At 62.3% G+C, this 18,499-nt stretch overlaps 1 protein-coding gene across 1 annotated transcript; it reads right to left on the bottom strand.

Annotated features, from left to right (window-relative positions):
* Nucleotides 1-96: 96 nt before the first annotated feature.
* ABCA7 (ATP binding cassette subfamily A member 7) lies at nucleotides 97-18,202 on the bottom strand. The gene is given in 57 exon segments (XM_082453995.1): nucleotides 97-351; nucleotides 354-375; nucleotides 477-717; nucleotides 1,187-1,226; nucleotides 1,229-1,278; nucleotides 1,607-1,700; nucleotides 1,703-1,709; nucleotides 1,792-1,926; nucleotides 2,511-2,527; nucleotides 2,530-2,651; nucleotides 2,870-2,976; nucleotides 4,037-4,117; nucleotides 4,119-4,164; nucleotides 4,166-4,294; nucleotides 4,366-4,492; nucleotides 5,238-5,361; nucleotides 5,454-5,598; nucleotides 5,880-5,995; nucleotides 6,229-6,359; nucleotides 6,362-6,405; nucleotides 6,776-6,945; nucleotides 7,031-7,208; nucleotides 7,322-7,354; nucleotides 7,595-7,882; nucleotides 8,060-8,158; nucleotides 8,241-8,365; nucleotides 8,589-8,768; nucleotides 8,770-8,924; nucleotides 9,138-9,186; nucleotides 9,443-9,645; nucleotides 9,985-10,057; nucleotides 10,147-10,331; nucleotides 10,510-10,647; nucleotides 10,850-10,898; nucleotides 10,902-10,989; nucleotides 11,090-11,221; nucleotides 11,588-11,759; nucleotides 11,990-12,023; nucleotides 12,025-12,101; nucleotides 12,385-12,580; nucleotides 12,672-12,893; nucleotides 13,033-13,064; nucleotides 13,067-13,218; nucleotides 13,572-13,748; nucleotides 14,026-14,096; nucleotides 14,099-14,254; nucleotides 14,396-14,548; nucleotides 14,737-14,751; nucleotides 14,753-14,845; nucleotides 14,849-14,854; nucleotides 15,152-15,243; nucleotides 15,344-15,554; nucleotides 15,788-15,868; nucleotides 16,170-16,246; nucleotides 16,398-16,742; nucleotides 16,936-17,029; nucleotides 17,116-18,202. Coding segments are annotated over 57 exon segments (6,567 nt in total). The 5' UTR covers nucleotides 17,182-18,202; the 3' UTR covers nucleotides 97-229.
* Nucleotides 18,203-18,499: the final 297 nt, after the last annotated feature.

Genomic DNA, 18,499 nt, shown 5'->3' with positions numbered 1-18,499 from the left:
CCTGCAAACACTCGGGTGCCAGGCCCGGTATCCAGACATGGAGAGCCATTTTTGGACAAGCATGCAGCCTGACGCATGGACACACGTGCGTAGGGCTTCACACCACGACTTCTCTTTATTTCCTCCAGGGCAGCAACCCCTCAGGGAGTCTGGGTCCCGGCTCCAGCCCCTCTGCCCTGCCTTGGTCACTCCCAGGGCCTCCCACCAGCTCCACGGAGGAGAGGGAGGCTCAGAGCACCGTCTCGGCCATGCTGTGGTCATCGAGGAACTCGGTGATGAGTTTGGGGGTCTGCGGGCCTGGCACAGGGTCCGCCCCCACTTCTGCCTCCTGCTCGTCCCCCTCCTTCCCTGATCCTTGGAGAAGTACAGGAATACCTAGTGGTGGGCAGCCCAAGGAAACAGGAGGGGAGGTCAGCTTGAGGGTCTGGCCCCCATCCCCACCTTTACCTTCAGCCCTGTCCTGGCGCAGCGGTCACCTCCTCCAGCGTGGTCTGGGTCACAGAGAAGTCCTCCACACCGTGTTCTGCACCACGTGCCGCCAGCTCTCCAAAGGGGCGCGCCAAGGCGCAGCGCCCTCCAGGAGGCAGCTGGAAGCGCAGGCGGCCACCGTGAACCTCCCGCAGCTCGGCCCCCGGGAACGTGGCTGCCACGAAGGCTGCTGCCGACTTGGTCTGAGACACGGGCACCCGCAGGGTCAGCGTGTGGCCAGCCCCGAACCTACGGTGTGGTGGGGTGGGGTGGGGTGGGGTGGGGTGGGGTGGAGTCCCGCGGCCCACTCTTCCCTAAGACCCACCCACACCATCCTCCAGCTCTCTCCTAGCCCCACCCCTATACCTGGCTCCTCTTGACCCCCTGCCAACACACCTGACCCTAACCCCTGCTCATCCTCGCCCCTCCTACATGCTCATCCCTACTCTAACCCTGCTTCTCCCAGGCCCCACCCACACAATGCCACGCCCAAGTCCAATCTCTGGGCCACGCCCACTTGCAGACCTCCTCGTGTCCCCGCCCATGGACCCACCCTCAGCCACCAGACCTCATTCCCCCTCTCATCCTGGACAGTCCATGATCCTTGTCTCTTCCCCGCTGAGAGCCAACTTGGCCCCGTGTGATCTCCCCTCCAGCCCCACCTACACGCCCACCCGGATCTGCCTGCACCCAGGCCTTGAAGCCTCACCCCACTCACCGGCCCTGGAGGTGCTGCGCGCTGCCCAGGCAGCGGAACCGCCGTTCACCATGATGGCCAGGCGCGTGCAGAGCGCCTCACACTCCTCCATGCTGTGGGAGCCCGGAGCCGTGAGCCCTGGCCAGGCCTGGACGGGCGGTGCCGGGCACTGGGCTGCTCCTGCTGGGGACCCTCACCCTCCAGCTCTGGACCACCCTGTGCTCTGAACACTTTCTGTCGGGCCCAGACTGCTCTGTTCCCCGGGCCGGGTACCACCTCCGTGTGTTCTCCCACTCAGGCCTGGCATCCTCCCCCAAGGGAGGACCACCCCATCCCCTGTGACCCTGTGCTCTGAAAGCCTCTAGCTCGGGCCTGGTCCACCTATCTCCCCAGGCTGGAGCACCTGGACCCGCAGACCCAGGCGTCCAGTTTGGGGCCCACCTGTGTGAGGTGAGCACCATGGAGCGGCCCTCCGGCACCACGGCCAGAAGGCTGTTCCAGAGGAAACGCCGTGCACCGGGGTCCATGCCAGTGGTGGCTCATCCTGGGAGCGGGGAGATGCTTAAGCGTGGCCCCGTCCCGCCCCTACTCTGCGCACACACCCCCCTGCCCTCCCCCTCACATACCAGAAAGACCACAGCTGGATCCCCCACCAGAGCCACGGCTGTTGACAGTTTCCGCTTGTTGCCACGGCTGTAGGTGCCCGCGGGCCTGTCCGCATACTGAGGGAGGCCCAGGCGCCCCAGGCCCGAGCTTGCTGTCTGTGGCGGGAGGAAGTGGGAGTAGCAGAGTGAGCATGTGGAGGGGGGGGGCCGGGTCAGAGTAGGGGGACCAGAGTGAGCAGGGGGGCCAAGATAGTGGGGGTCAGAGAATGGGGGGCCAGAGTGGAGGGCCAGAATGAGGGGGGGCAGAGTGAGCATGGGGGAGCAGGGTGAGTGGGAGGGGCTAGGGCGAGGAAGGGGGTGGAAGATAACTAAAGAGGGTGGGGCCAGAGCGAGTACAGGGGCGGGACTGCTACCTGGGGGCGGGGCTAGAGTAAGGGAGAGGCAGGACCTGGCCCAGGGCAGGAAGCCACCAGGAAGCCCTAAGCAGGACGTGAGTAGGCGGGGCCATAGCCAGAAGGGTCAAGGAGGGAAGGGGTGGGTCCCTAAGCAGGGAGGACTGTGGGAAAGGGAGGTAGACCCAAGTGAGTATGTAGGAGCTGGGGGAGGGCAGGGGCGGGGCCAGAGGACCAAGCGTGGGTGGACCTGGACTCAGGGTGTGGCCAAGGAGCACCAGGGTAGGCTGTGGTCCAGGGTTGGGGTTGGGGGCAGAGACCGGAGGGGTTGGTTGTGGGGAGTGTCACCTGGGCAACCTGGGCCTCGGAATACCGCGCAGGCGTGCAAACAGCTCCAGGTGCTCACGGCCGGTCAGCAGCTCGAAGATGGCATCCGACTGAGGGCAGTAGCCCATGCGGCAGTGAGTTGCGGCTGGTTCCCGGGCCACGCTGGGGATGGGGAACAGGGAGCTTCAGGAACTAGCTGGGCCCCAGCCATGCTGGGGGCAAGCAGGGGTCTCAGGGCCCACCCACCCTCGTAAGGGACAGAAGGTGTCTCAGGGCCAGGTCCACCCTGCAGGGGTGTGGGGGTCAGGGACTCAAGCCCCACTCGGTCCATGCATGCAAAGGCGGGGGTGGGGAGGAACAAGGGCTCCCGAGCCCCTCACCTGTGGCCTGCCAGCACCACCTCGCCCCCGCTGGGCACCATGTCCCCGGTCACCATGTGGAACGTGGACGTTTTCCCCGCTCCGTTCATGCCCAGCAGCCCGAAACACTGCGGGTACACCCAGAGACGGTACTCACAGAGGCCTGGACACTTGTCCCAGCATCTCTGATTTCTGGGGGTGGGTTTCTCGGTTTCCACCTGGAGGGCTGTGGACAAGGGGACCCCTGGAGCAGATACTGGGGTGTGTGAGTAGACATAAAGCTGTCACATAGCAGGAATTCTGGTTGCCACACAGCATGTGTTTAATCAATCCTGGCACGCAGTAGGTATCCTATAAAGGTCACACACAGCCAGTGCTCCATAAATATCGAGGCAGGAGATTTCAGAATGTTTCCTGCCATGCAGTGGGTACCTGATGGCAATGGCACCTGGTGAGAATTCATGCTGGGTGCGCAGTCAGCCCAAGGTGGAGAGGTTGGCTGCACACAGTAGGCACTTGCTAAAGAGTGACTACAACACTAACACACCACACGTGTGCAGAGGTATGTGCCAGCCCCTAGTAGGTGGCCAGTAAACGGCCCACAGCAGAAAAGTTTGCACAAAGCAATTGCTTGAATGTGAACTGGTATAAAGCAGGTGCCTACTAAATATTGGTTGTTAGCAAGTGCTTGATACATATATAGTAGGGGCTCAATAAGTGCTGTTGGTTTGATAAAAGTTGACCATTACAAAGGTGACATTCAATACACTTTTGGTACACACAAGGGGGCTCAGTAATGCTTTAGTGTATACAACTGGTACTCAATAAGTGCTGGCACATAGTAGGTGCTTGATTAAGGTAGCAGGCACGTGTATGGGAGCCCAATAGATGCTCAATAATAAATCTGTCCTCACTAGGATCTTATTAATACCTTATTGCACACAGTAGGGATCAATAAATGTAAGCATGTAGTAGGTGCTTAATGAGATTTGTTGGCTCAAAATAGGACTTCAAATATTGGCAGGCAGTAGGTACTCAATAAAACTGCACAGTAAGTGCTCAATAAAGGGCAACAGGCTCACAGTAGGTGTTCAGTAGAAGGAGATAGGCACAAACACAGTAAAGAGCACTGGGTGCACAGTAGGGCAGTCTTTCACCCCTGCACCAGGACCTCCACCCTGGACTTACCTCACCAGGGGGGATCCCCAGACACAGGCGGTCGACAGCCGGTGTCCTCTGCCCAGGGTACACCTGGGAGGGATGCAGATCCATGAGAAAGGTGGGTGGGCCAGTGGGAGCCGCCCACCCCAGCACTCTGCACCCACCTTGGTCAGGTCCCTCAGCACCAACACGTCCCCCTGGGTGGCTCCTTGTACCACCCGTCCCCGCTCATGGGCCACATCCTCATCCTCCTCTCCCAGGGAGGGCAGCAGCCTCAGCTTAGGTCTGAGGACAGAGACATGAGTGGGCCCAAAGCCAGGTCCCAGCCCCTACCACCCTCCACGGTCCCCACTGACTGTGGCAAGAGGCAGTTGTGGTGCTGCAGCAGGAGTGTAAAGAGGAGGAAGATGGCCTGTATCAACATGGCCAAGAGGTTCTTGCCGACCACCTCCCAGCGCAGGGGTGACTGGAACTGCCCATCTCCTGTGAGGACATGAAGGAGGGATTGGGTCATTTTAGGGGTTTGGTTTCTGGGCCTCTCCCCATTCAGGTCACCTTGGGTTCTTAAGGGAAAGAACCAAGCTGAATAGGCCACTCAACTGGGGTCTAATTGGCATGGAAAACAGCGGCATCGGGGCTTCCCTGGTGCCACAGTAGTTAAGAATCCGCCTGCCAATGCAGACGACATGGGTTCGAGCCCTAGTCCGGGAAGATCCCACATGCTGCAGAGCAATGAGGCCCATGTGCCACAACTACTGAGCCTGCACTCTGGAGCCCGTGAGTCATAACGGCTGAGCCCGTGCACCTGGAGCCTGTGCTCCACAACAAGAGAAGCCACCGCAGTGAGAAGTCCGTGCACCGCAACGAAGAGTAGCCCCCGCTCGCTGCAACTAGAGAAAGTCCGCGCGCAGCAACAAAGACCCAATGCAGCCAATAAATTAATTAATTAAATAAACCTATTAAATATATATATATATATATATATATAAGATAAAAAGAAAAGAAAAACAGCGGTATCACCACCTCCCTTATTTAGGACCTTAGACCTCTTACGATGTGATCAAATGGCATTAGATGTTATGGCTGCTTTGCTGCATGTCTAACTTGGCCCTCCAGCCCTTGGGGGCCACCTAAGACCTCCAGGTCTCTTCCTGGGGGCTACTGTTTGTCCCTACCCTATAGAATTGACTCTCGTCTGGCACTTCCCCCCCTGGAGGGAAGTTCTCACCCAAGCGCTCAGAAGCGTCAGCCATGGCCTGGTTCCTCACCATGTCGATGAGCCCCCAGCCCAGGCAGAAGTGAGGAAAGATAAGGAAGACCCATTTCAGGATCCAGCTCACCTCCTGTAACTTCTACTCAGGGGCAGGAAGAAGGAGGTGGGTAAGGGGCCAAGGCTGATGCCCAGTCCAACCCCAGCCCAAGGCCCAGCCTTGTCGGGTCCCACCTGATCAGAGAAGAGCTCGAGCACAAAGGTGGCCGTGCTGCCGTTGATGCCGATAAAGAGGTTGAAGCAGGTGAGCACCACGTAGGCCATGCTGGGCATGGAGAAGAAGAAGGAGGCTGGGTACGTGAGCGGTGTGATTGACCAGCTGAGGGGTAACAGGAGCCACTGTTACTGCCAGACAGGGGCTGAGCAGCCCGGAAAGGAATACAGATCTCCCTTCCTAATTCTGTGTTGTAGGCCTCTAGAACGTGGATCAGGCCAAGATGAGCTTTTAAGGCCACTTCGGCACACCACTGAATTAGATCACACTTGGGTTCACTTCAGAGCTCCATACCCTCTCCTCAGGAGCTGCTACAGAGCCCCATCTCCCTCAACAGTGTTGTGGGGGGTCAGTAAGAACAGGCCCTGAAGGGCTAGGGGCCTCACCCATACAGTAGTAGCAGCAGCAGGAGGGCAGGCAGGTTGGCAGGGGCCACGTACGCCCTCTGCTGGAATGCCAGAAAGATGAGCACCACAATGGACACTGGCACCAAGTAGTTACACTGCATTGGAGATGGCAGTTTCCCCCCTCAGTGTGCAGGGGTGGGAACTGGCACCCTCGGCACTGTGCCCCACCCTGACCTCCTCCCTGTGCTTTGGGTAGCAGGACATGAGGTCTCTCACAATCCCCAAGACTTCACTTGGGCCATCCTAGATAAGTCCCTGCCCAGAAAGGGCCAGAAGGGGCAGTGGCAAGTGGTGGCGGGGCCCCCACCCCTCCAGGCAGTCCCCGCACCATGTCCCAGAGAAAGTTATGGATCCAGTAGAGAGCGGGGGGCAGGCCCCCCACACACTGCAGGTGTTTGGCTCGGGTGACACGCTCATCGATGAGGACAAAGGTGAAGCTGGCCGAGACAAAGGACATGCGAAGACCACGCAGATGGAGATAAGCACATTCACTGAGGAGGCCATCCTGGGGGCGAGGGTACATGAGCTGTTCAGAGGGGAATTGTGCACACCACTGATGGGACGGAGGTCCTCAGGGCTGGGCACGGATTGGGGAGATGACCTGAGCCATTTCGGGTCATTAGGCAGGGTGAGGTTTTCCAGGTCTCTAGTAGAATAAAAGTTGATGTGACGAGGATGTGCAGGCAGCTGGGGGAGACTGGAGCCCATGGAGCCTGATGATGTCCCATTACCCTGGCCTAGGGAGCGGAGAGGGGCAGTTCCTGTTCCCTATTTACACAGCAAGAGCATGGCAGAGCGTAAATCCAACTCCCACTGCCCCCAAAAACAGAGAAACCAACTGAGGCTGGGGGGATACACAGAGCTGGGGGACTCACAGCGCGGCCTCAGACAGCTGCTCCTTGGTGAGGTTCAGGGGGTGATTGAGCGTGGTGATACTGTGGGCATGGCGGGCGGGGCTTGGCGGCAGGCGGGCACGTAGGAGAGCGTTGTTGGCTCGGTTGACAAAGGCCACCATGGCATGCCAGCCCTTGTTGTTGAACCAGATCTGTGGTAGGGTCAGGGTCAAGGGGTCAGCGTGCTGGGGTCAGACCTACGCCCAGCAGCGCCAGCCCACCACTCCCAGTTCCCACCTTGAGGCCATTCTGAGTGTCCAGACCAAGAGCCCCTGCTGTGAAATTGTTCAGGATGCGGTCAAGGGCCCCGCCCAGTTGGGGGCTCAGCAGTGCCCGCAGCTCCTCCACAGAGCGGCCCACCTCAAGCCCCGAGGGCAGGCCCGGGTCTCGGCCCCCCAGGGAGAAACCCCCATACCTGTGAGGCAGTGGAGGAGGGGCAGCTGAGGGTCGAGGAGGATGGGGTGGCAGGTCCCCCAGCAGGCAGGCAGAGGGCACAGGAATGGAATCCAGGCAGGGGACACTCCTCACCTGACCTCGTTCACCCACTTCTTGGTCTTCAGGCTGTGAGAGAGACAGACACACAGACACAAAGATGAGTGAGACAGAGACAGAGACATGCTGGGGAGTTGAGTTGCGTGAGATAAATAAAAAGGATGAGGCATGGAGGGCTCCCAGGAGGCCCCAGCCGGGAACCCCAGGCTGGACATCCCCCTCTCCCCAAACTCCCCCAGGACCAGAACACTTCCCCCACCTGAGGACCCATGCTACGGCCGGGCACGCCAAGTCCAGGGCAGTGCTCACCCCTGGCGCACCAGGCGCGGGCAGGTCTTGACCAGGAAGTCAGACAGGTTCCGGCCTGTTAGGTTCTGGACCACTTCGCCCGAGCTGGTCGGTGCCTGGGGAGGCGGGGGGCCGCCGGCCGCAGCAGGACAGTCGGGCAGCAGGCTGTGGGCACCAGGCTGGCTGCACTGGCAGGCAGGGGACGGAGACTCCAGAGTCCAGTTGCCGCTGGCCAAGACCTTAGCCACATCTGCAGGAACCTCGGGCACCGAGAACTGGCAGACGGCAGGCTGTGTGCACTCAGGTGCCCTGCGGGGGTGGGTGCAGGGCTGGGGCACCCGGCTTCCAGGGCTCCTGGAATGTGGGGGCGCCCAGCTCCCAAGCAGGCATGGGGGATACCTGAGGCACCCTGAGGCCCACTGGCCAGAGCCCAGATAGGGAAACTGAGACCAGAGAGGAGAAAGGTCCAGGCTGGCGGGCCCTCACCTGCTGGAGTTATTTTTCAGGTAAGTCTCCTCCAATCCGGCCTCTTCCAGCAGCGCCTCGAGCAGGCGGGCACGTTCAGGGTGCCCTGGGGCATCCTCGCTGCGCAAAGGGGGCGCAGGTCAGGGCTGTAACCACAGGCCCCTGGCACTCCCACCACCAGGCCCCTCTCCTCTGCACCCACCTGAAGAAGGACACTTGGGCGCCGTACATGCTGGGACTGAGCTGCAGAGCCGGGTAGTATCTGAAAGGAGGCATAATGAGGCTAAACACCAGTGCCAAGCCCACGAAGAGGGCAGGCAGCACAATCTGAAGGACCAGCCCATCAGCTGCCCTCCCGGTCTGCCCTCCAAGCTTGCCTGCACCCTTCCCTGATCCCGCTCTAGAACCATCCATGGCTCCCCAGTGCTCTCAATAAAAGTGTTCAGAGTGGGGGATACGCCTGGTGTTAGGCTGTTGAATTAGGTCACAGAGTGGAGAACAGGCACTCAGGGTCCCCCACACGCCCTCCCGGGTGCCTGGTCCCCCTCACCTGTGCGAACAGGCCACGGTGGCTGCAGCGGGCAAGCAGGAAGCGCTTAAGAAGCAAGGCCCGGAGCTGCTGGTGGGTCAGCGCCCAGCCTTGTACATGGCCTGCGGCGTCTGGCCCAGAGCCCTGCAAGGCCTGTGTCTCAGGAGCAGATCCCACTGTGAGGGATGGGAGGGTCAGTGCTCATGCCCTGGGGACCAGGAGGGGCCACAGAGCTGGGTGGGGACAACTCACCCAGCCCCCCATTCTCCAGGGCTGACTCCTCTGGCGGAATCTGGAGCCTTGCAGTCGCGTCCAGATGACCAATGCCTGAGCATGGGTGCTGCCTGGGCCTACCATCTGCGGAGTTACCGGTGTTGGGGTCAGGGTCAGGGTTAGTGTTCAGCCTGGGGTCTGGGCTAACATCAAGGCTCACATTAGAGGGGTCAGGAATCAGGGATGGAGGTCAGGGCTATGCCTTGGGCCACGTCAGCCAGGAATGGGGACTTGGTCTAAAGTCAGGTCCAACTCTTGACTAGGGTGAGGGATCAGGACAGGGACCTGCGGCTGCACCCTCTGGGCCTGTGTCCACAGCACAGTCCTCTACCACCTTCAGGAAGATCTGGGGAGACAAAGCAGGGGGCTCAGAGCCTGGGGACACAGGGGAGGGAGGGGTACTCAAGAGCCACCACCGCTCATACACTGGGGGTCCCCAGGCCTCCCGGAGGGTCCATGAGTCTCCAGGCTTCTGTATGTGCCCTACCTCCGCCATGGGACTCCCAGCTGTCAATAGGCAGACTCCTCTTCATCCTTCCAAGCACCACCTCCTCCAGGCAGCCCTCCTCCTGCCAACCCCACACCTCCCCCAGGAGCCACACCTCCTCCAGGCTGGTGTCGGAGATCCCGAAGCTGGCCAGCCCCAGCTCCCCCAACTGCTGGTCCAGCTCACGGAAGAGCTCAGGGAAGCTACCATCCAGGGCGCCCTGGTAGGGCAGCGCCAGCACCAGCTCATGTGGCAGCTCTTTGACCAGCCGTGCCCCAGGCATGTGGCTCTGCACCAGGGCCAGCAGCTGGGCCACACCTGGGCAGGCAGCGGGGCATGTCAGGGGCCCTGGAGGCGTGGGCAGCCCTGGCTCCTGCCCCGCCCCTCCTATCCCTGACCCCCTGGAGAAGGGGCTTGGGTGACCCATGAGGGACCTGTCCCTGAGGGCAGAGGACGTCAGGATTAGGTACCCAAGGGCAGGACTTGACCCGGGCTCAGAGCCAGAGTTCACCCAGGGTCAGAGTCCAGGAGTAGGTCCGTGTGTTGGCTCAGCCCGGGGTCAGGGGTCAAGCCCGGGGTTTTGAAGCTCTGTTGCCCTGAACCAAGCCACTGCCACCCACCAGCCCCTCACTCTGGCTCTCCCATCCCAGCCCTCACCGGCAGTGCTGGCCTGGCTGCCTGGCTCCCTTTCCTGCCCAGGATTCATGTTGTCCTTCAAGTCAGTGTCACCCTGCGGGCAGAGGGGCACCAACTGCCATGGCCATCAGGGCTGGCCAGAGCCTTGAGGGCCAGGGGTCGGAGGTCAGCTCCAGCCCTCACCTTTTTGCTGGTGGCCAGGGCTGGGGGACCCTTCACCAGTGTCAGGTAGTATCTGGAGCCCAAGTGACACTGCAGGAAGAGCGGGGAGCCACAGCAGCACAAGCGGCCGCCCGCCACCACAGCCACATGGTCTCCCAACAGCTCTGCCTCATCCAGGTGGTGGGTGGAGAGGATCAATGTGAGATCTGGGCATGGGACCCAACCCACTCATGCCATCAGGCTGCTGAAGCTGTGGTCTCTGTCCCATACAGTGAACTCCTACTCATCTCTCAAAACCCCATTCCCCAACACCTCTTTGTCAGAAACATCTTCTGGCCTCTCAAGCAGAATCCAGGGGAACCTCATGCCACCCCCAATTCTTACCATCATGGTATTTGAGCAGCAGCTCCCGAATGTCTCGACGGGAAGCAGGGTCCACACCAGCTGTGGGCTCATCCAGGATAACGACTTGGGAGCCACCCACAAAGGCAATGGCTACTGAAAGCTTCTGCTGCATCCCACCTGGGTTGGGACAGGGGTTGGGATCTCAGCAGGACCCACAGGCTTGGGCAGGGCTACCTCCCTTCTCCCTGCGCCTCTCCCTACCCACCTGGACCTCAGTTCCTGTCTCCTCTGGCATCCCACCATCCTCAGGATAAAGCCCTAGCCCCCTCCCCATCCTCATCTCTGCAGACCCAGAGGCTCCTCCCCAGGTTGGGCTCACCGGAGAGGTGGCGGGTCTGTGCATGCCACTTGGGGACCAGTCCCACATCCTACATCAGACGGTCCTGCTCGGGGCCCACGGCAGCTGCACTCAGACCCTTTAACCACCCATAGAACCAGACGTGCTCATCCACGGTCAGCCTGTGGCCATGGGCAAAAGACAGGGTGGCTACCATGGTGGGCAGGGGCCAAGAGAGCACCCAGCCCCCCATTGCCATGCCCCAGGCCCACTAAGACGCACATGTCAAACAGCACACTGTACTGTGGGCAGACTCCCAGGTGGGGCTGGATGGCTGCCATGTTGGATCGGACATCGTGACCCAGGACACAGGCGGAGCCAGCAGTGGGTGGGAAGAGGCCGCTCAGGATGGACCTGGGGGTGTAGGAATCGCAGAGCAGTTGCTCCTTCAGAGGGGGAAACTGAGGTTCCCAGAGAAGAGGTACCAGCACATATAGGGCACCTACTGTATGCCCAGACCGAAAGAGTATTATGTTCCCATTTTACAGGGGAAGGAAAATGAGGCTCAGAGAAAATACTTATCGCCTACCTATTGCGTATCCAAAGTGAACTTGGGGTGGGGGGATCCAAAGTGAACTGGGGAGGGGGGTGTCCTGCCCTCACTGTACAGACAGGGACCTTCTGACCCCAGATGTCCTTCCCCTTGAACAGGTGTGCAAGCTGAGGCCCTGGGGGGCGGGAAGAGAGGAACTGGGGGGGAGGGGAGCGACAGCTGCTCATAGCATGGTCGTCTTGCCAGCCCCATTGTGGCCCAGGAAGGTGGTAATGAGGCCCTGGTAGAAGTCCAGGCTGAGCCCGCGCAGGGCCGGCTGCGGGTTGCCAGGAAAGCGCTTTTCCAGGCTCCGTATGGAGACCCCTGGAATCAGGCCAGAGGGCGCCTCTTCCACCAGCACTGGGGAAGGAGGGCTGACTCAGCCATGGGAGCCCCCAGAGCCCTGGGGGCCGTTCAAGCTGGTCTGTGGAGTCGGAGACGTGGGGCAGGGGTCTGTAGGAGTTAGGGGAGCCTCAGGGGGCCTGGAGAACTGGGGGTGTCCAGAGGATTGTGATCCGCGGGAACCTGGGTTTTGGGGGGGCCTGGGGATCCAGACAGGGAAGTGGCTGCTAAGGTCTGTCGGGCCTCACCCTTGGGGTCCTGTGGGGCAGGGGGCGGGGCGGGGGCCCTTGGGGGTCTGAGGCCCAAACCAGTAGCTCCTCCGAAAAGGAAAGTTCCACGGTTCAGGGATCCCGTACTCGCCTGTGGGGAGTGGTGCTCAGTTACCCCTTGAGCCCATTCCCCTGGAGTGCGCCGGCTGCGGGCCATACCCCTGGGATTAGGGCATCCAGGTAGGAAGTAATCAGGAAGCGCCGCCCACCCGCCCCAGATCATCCCTCAAACGCAGCCACCTGTGCGCATGTGCTCAGGTGCCAGGAATCCCCACCCTCTCACCTCCGGCTTCCAGACCCCTAGGCCCCGCCCCATCCTGGGCCCCGCCCCTCAGCCCAGCCTCCCTTGCGCCTGGGCACCTCTTACGGCCCACCTGGGCACACGGCCGCCAGGTACCAAGTGGCGAGGCCGTAGAGCGCAGCGTCGAGCAGCAGAAGACCCGAGACCTGGGCCAGGCTGAAGACATCGGCTGTAGGCCCAGTGCCCACGTTGTGCCACTGCGCGCCCTCGCCCTGCTCCTCCAGCAGTTCCAGGCTCTCGCAGCCGAAGGCCACGGGCGACAGAAGGCTCTGCGGGTTGGGGCAGGTAGGTAGGTGGGTGGAAAGCAAGGGCAGCTGAGGGTGCCTCGCACCCCCGCACACCACCCGACCCGGCTCTCACCGCGGCCACACGGCCGCCCACGGGCAGTTGGTCCCGCCAGGCCACGCACAGCATGTAGGGCAGATAGAGCACGAAGTAGGCGAGGCCCTCGCAGGCGGCTACCAGGTTGGCTCGGGAGAAGAAGGCGCTCAGCAAGAAGCTCTGGACCACCGTGGCCACCTTGAAAGCCGCCAAGAACAGGAAGAGCACCACCGCGTGGCTGTAGGGGAGGATGTCCCCGAGCTGCAGGGAGGCAAAGGCAGCTGGAAGGAGCGCACGGATTCGCCCAGGGACGCGCAACCCCGCGAGGCGCCCCCTGCCTGTTACCCTCCCGCGTACACGCGCACCCATTCTGGAGCCGGGAAGGCCGGGGTGCGCCCACCTTGAGCACCAGCACGAGCAACGCGGTGCTGAGAAGGGCCCGAGACAGCTGAGGAACCAGCCCAGCCACAGCACGGCGCCACTGAGCCCCATGCCGCGCATCGTGCAGCGCAGCCGCGTCTCCCTCTCACGCACCACAGCCTTCACGGTCAGCGCCACCGAGTAGATCCAGGTCATCGTCAGGAACCTGGGGCAGTGGGCAGCTGGGGTGGAGGCCGGAGACCCCACGCTGCCCCTATCTGGCACGACGGTGCGCGCCCTGGGATCCCAAGGTGAGGCCCGCCGAGGACATTTGTCCTCCCTTATCATCAGACCCCTGATGGCGCCTCAGGGTTCCGGCTGTTAGGCCACGTTCTCCCAGTGCCCGGAGACCCCCGACCCTCAGGAATCCCTGCTCCTCCCGCTACAAGTCACGGGGAGTGGTCCCTCTAAACTGTAGTTCTCAGCCTTGACTGCGTGAAAATTCCACACGGAACCCTGGCCGCACCCTGAGACCCGGGATCTGGCATCTGAGTGAATGAGTGAGGAGGGGGCGCTCACGCGTCGTTCACGTAGCACAGGTAGGGCATCTGCTGCAGGTAGAGGCCGGCGCGGGGCGCGGCTCCAGTGAGCACTCGCATGGCTGCACGCTCCAGCAGGTCCTGCAGGTACATGAAGCCGCCCCACACGTAGCGCAGGTCCATCAGCGGGTCAGCAGCCGGACCGGGGTCCCAAAATCTGATGGGAGTATGGGAGTGGCTGGGACCTGCCCATCACAACTTTAGCTCCGCCCTCACCTGCCTCCTCAATTACGCATGTAGCCCCACCTGCCAAGCAGCTCTAATCTTATCCCAGAAGCCGAGGTGTTGGGCCGCGCCCCTCACACCATAGGCTCCACCCACCGCAGGCCCCAATTGGTCTAAGGAGTCTTGGGCTCCACCTACCAAGGTCTATGGTAGGTGGGATGCTCCCTGGCATCCCCATTCCGTCGGCCCCGCCCCACAAGGCCCCCCACCTGTCCCTGATCTTATGGGTTCTTGTGACGTCATCGATGTCCATGTGGATCTTGATGCGATCTTGATGCGCGCATAGCCAGGGCCTGGGGACTGCGAGGAGTCCGGGAAGTCCTCAGGCTCCAGGAGGACGATGCCGGCCCAGAAACGGTGCTCGGAGAGCAGCTCCAGGGCCCGCTCCACCAGGGCGGCCTCTGAGGGCGCAGCCTCCAGCTTGTCCAGAGTCACGCACTGCGGAGGGGCCTGGGCGTGGGTCCGAGGTCCCAGGGTCCTCCCCTGGACCTGAGGGTGGAGCCGCGTTTCCTCCTAGGAGTCCCACAGCAGGGCTGCCCCTCCCCTCAGAGAGATTTCCCCAGGTGGGCGGCCCCTCACCTCCATCACACGGCCCAGTGTGCCCACCAGGTGTCCCACATCAGCATGGGCCTCCTGCCAGCTGCAGCCACCACTTCGGGGGTTCAGAAAGGCACGAAGAGCCTGCCTCCCCCAGGTCCTGGCCTGCCTTCTTCCTTTGATCTGCAGGAGCCTCTGCGGGGTGTCGGGGAAGGTGGGAGTCTGTTTCGGGCATTCAGGGCCTGTCACCCCTCTTCCCATCCCTGCGGCCGGAGCTCACCATGGATACCACTTCCCAGCTCCACACACTTGCCCAGAAGGCCCTGCCCTTTGCCCAAATCCTCAGCAGGGCGTGACTCTGCTGCCCAGCGTCCTGGCCCCACCTGCAGCCGCGCGACGGCCGGCACTGTCATTTGCGAAGTTCAAGAGAGGGGTGCCCAGCAGCTCCCACACCTCCTGGATGCCCTTCAACAGCGCCAGCCCCTGGAAGGTTCAGTTCACCTGCAGGAGGCAGGCGCCGAGGTCTATGCCAACCTTGCCTGTTCACGACCCTTCCCTCCTCTGAGGACCCCTGCCCACCCCTCCTGCTTCCTCCTCTCTGCTGCATCCTGTGCCTCTGAGCGCTGCCTGCAACCTGGCAAACTCTTACCCCTTCTAGACCCCGCTTCCCAGACCCAGCCCAGGGGCAGCCCGTCTCCTGGTCAGGGCCCTCCCTCCGGCCTGGCCATCCCCGCCCTGGTCTGAGGCCGGGACCTGGGACCCCTCCCACCGTCACCTGGGCCGTGAGCTGAACACTACTTTCCCCAGGACCAGCGGCTTCAGGCGCCCCCAGAGCCGGCGGGACAGGGGGTGGGCGTCCAGGGCCCCCATCAGCTCAGTGCGGGTGGAGCCTAGCGCCCCATGAGGGTTCATGGAGTGCACCATGAGGCCCTGTGCCCGCCCACGTTCCGGCCCCACCTCCCCGGCTGGGAAGCCGGCTCAGCCACTCACTCAGGCTGTGGTGTGGCAGGGCCTGCGCCAGCTCCTGCCCCACCAGCTCCTTCAGGTCACTGGCCTCATACCAGGTGTGGGAGGGCCCGCCCGGCTTGCTGGGCCCCCTGGCACTGCACAGGGCTTCTGCCACGGCCTCCAGGGGGCCACCTGGCCCTTGGGGTCTCCACAGCAGCGCCCACAGCTCCACCAGGCCGGGCGGCGCCAGGAGCTGGAGACGGGTCACCAGAGGGCCCGGGCAGGCTTCCCTTCCACGTGGTCCCACCACCAAGCCTTAACCAGGGCAGGGGACTCCGCCAGGAGCACCCTCTCCCTCTCTTTCTGCCCAAGTGCCCCCCAAAACCTACCGAGGATAGGTGCCTGGGGCTGCCCTGTCACCTCCCCTTCCAGGCAGCCCACCCTTCCAGTTTCCTGGCTGGGGTAGAGGCTGCACGGGCCTCTTACCTCCTGGGCCAGGTCTTCTGCTGCTTCCACAAGGCTGTCTAAGGACTCCTGGGCCTGGCCCAGCACAAACGCCAGGGATTCCTGGGGAGAAAGATGACAAGGTGACAACGACGTTCACTGCTGTCTCACTAGGGGTCCAGTACCTTGCCAAGTTCCCAGGGGGTCCATACTATCATAGGCCCCATTTTACAAACAGGGAAACTGAGGCTGCTAGAGGCACGTGGGCTTGTTCAAGGTCTCAGGGCTGGAGTATAAGGGATATCATTCCAGGCACCAGGGACGGCCCAGGCAAAGGCCTAGAGGCTGGCCCACGAGGGGCAGGGCGGGACTCCATGAGAACAGTGTCCTGGGGTCCAGCTGGCCTTGCCCTGCCCCACCTCACCCCCTGCAGCAGTGTCCTCAGCAGCTCAGTGGCCAGGGACGGTCCCTCCTTGGGCTGGTCACTCAGCCGACGCCAGGCTGAGGGAGTAAAGCACAGAAGCCCAGGGTTAGGCAAAGCTTAACCCGAGACACGCCCCACCCCGTGCTTGTTTCACAGCCCAGCAAGTGGAGGCAGGTGGACGCTCAGAGCCCGGCCCTGCCCTGCCTGCCACGGGCCCTGCCTTCTCACCTGCTCCTGCTCCACGTGCAGCCCTCAGCGTGGGCATCAGCTGCCTCAGGCTAGCCAGCATCCTGTGGGCCCTGGGGCCCCCCAGGACAGCGGGGGCATCTGCCAGGAGCCGGGAGACCCTGGGGACAGAGAGAGGGTGGGAGGCGGTGGCTGGGCGGCCCTCCACCCACACACACCCGGCCGCTCCGGCTGCCGCTGGCTTACAGGGAGTCCTGAAGTTGCTGAGGACGCCAGGCTCCTCGGCGGGCGTGGGCCGTGGGAAGCAGGTGTTGTTCACGTTGCAGATGAGGCCCTGGAGCCGAGGGACGGTACCCGCTGACGGTAGCGGCTTGTTGGGGAAATGGCCTGCGGGGACGCCGGACGTGGGCTTCTCGCCTGAGTCCACAGCGTGGTCACAGCCCTGGGGACAAAGTGCCCCTCTCAGCCATTATTCGAGTGCCCGGTCTGTGCTCCGGACTCTCACTGGGGCCCCTGTGCACAGGGTGACCACTGCTAACCCTAACCCTAACCCCAAAGTGCTGGACGCTGGGGGGCTTACATTCATGCTGCTCGAGTGGGGGGTGGGAATGGCGTACGGCCACCAGTATGAAGAAGAGAAAGATTGGCCACATCAGCTCCACCAAGAGCTGCATCTGCGGGGGCAGAACAGGCGGGGGGAGTGGGGGACCGTGGGGGGCGCCCGGGCCGCCTCGCCCCGGCCCACCCGACCAGACATTACCGGCTGCCTCCCGCGGTACAGGAAATTATTCCAAAGCAGCAGCAGCAGCTGCGTCCAGAAGGCCATGGTGGGAATGGACAGGAGACAGGACTGAGGGGTCAGGCTGAGGACGTACTGTGTGGCTGCTGGCAACTCCCGGTCCCTCTCTGAACCTCATCATCTCTCCATCGCGCAGGGTTCCTGGAAGCTCTGCTTAGAGCCGAGCAAACAGTACGCGCTAATTAAAGGGGCTCCTGTCTCCCCGGAGGGGCGGAGTAAGTAAGCCAATGGGAGCCCTGCCCGAATCCGTCCTCGCATCTGATTGGTTGTGGGCCCAGGGCTGCAGCTGGGGGCCCAAAGGCGATAAATTAATCCTGCAGGGGGCAGAGCCTAGGCTTAACTCTTTCCTCACCGGGCTCCACCCTAAGACCCCCTGGTGGGGCCTCCCGGTCCTGTTCCCCAGTCTCATCCCTAACTGGGGGAAGGATTCCCTCCCCCCCACCCCCCGCGCTCTTCTCCAATGATAATAGCAACGAGTATTTTACACGACTGGCTGGAAGAGGGGCCACCCCAGGCCCCCAGAGAGACAGGCAAGTTACCCAGCTGGAGGCAGGGCCCCAGCTCTGCCCTCCCCTCACGTAGTATTTTTCAGTTCAGAAGACCCACAAGATCCAGAAAATGAGTGAAGAGCAGGGGCGGTGCCTGGAACAAGCGATTCCTGATCCTGTCCCTTGCTTGGAACTGTCCAGCCTGGCTTACTTCATCATTGTACAGATGGGGAAACTGAGGCCGACAGAGGGGCAGGGAATGGACCCAGGACCCCTGACCCTCACTCCAGGACTCTCCTTTACAAGTGGGACCTGCGGGGTCCCACTCTGTTTCTCTATTGGTAAAACGGGGCAGAGAGCTTAGCGGCGTACTAACGGGGAGAGGGGCTGCAGGTGTAGGTTGGTGAGTCTGATGTACATACCTCCACGTGGAGACTTAAGTGATCAATTCTGCCGCGCCCAACACTCCCCGGCGAGTGAAGGTGAGTAAGAGTCTGGAGTCGAGCCTCACCCCTGATTTCCCAAGGAATCTGCCTCCTTCCCACCCATCCGCACCCCCGCATCCTCGAGTCTCAGGGCCTTCCTCTCTCTGCGGGACACTCCCACCGTTCCAGCCCCCAGCTCTTGCCTCCTTCCCTTCGCCCGACAGCGGCTGGGGAGAGCGGCTCCTTTAAGAGGAGCCCGCGCAGCGGGCGCAGCATCCCGGCAGCGACCTGTACCTGGCGTCCGGCGCCGGCGCCCCGGCCAGGCCCCGCCCCGCTCCGTCCACTCCCATTGGCTTCCATACCCGCCACTCAGAGGCCGGGCCAGCCGGAGCCGCGCGCGCCGACGGGGGAGGCGGGGTCACAGCTGGGCCG

Source organism: Balaenoptera physalus (genome assembly GCF_965194825.1).
Source record: "Balaenoptera physalus genome assembly, chromosome: 3".
NCBI classification, from domain to species: domain Eukaryota; kingdom Metazoa; phylum Chordata; class Mammalia; order Artiodactyla; family Balaenopteridae; genus Balaenoptera; species Balaenoptera physalus.
The sequence above is the reverse complement of the archived record's forward strand: the minus strand, read 5'-3'. Positions and strand labels throughout refer to the sequence as shown.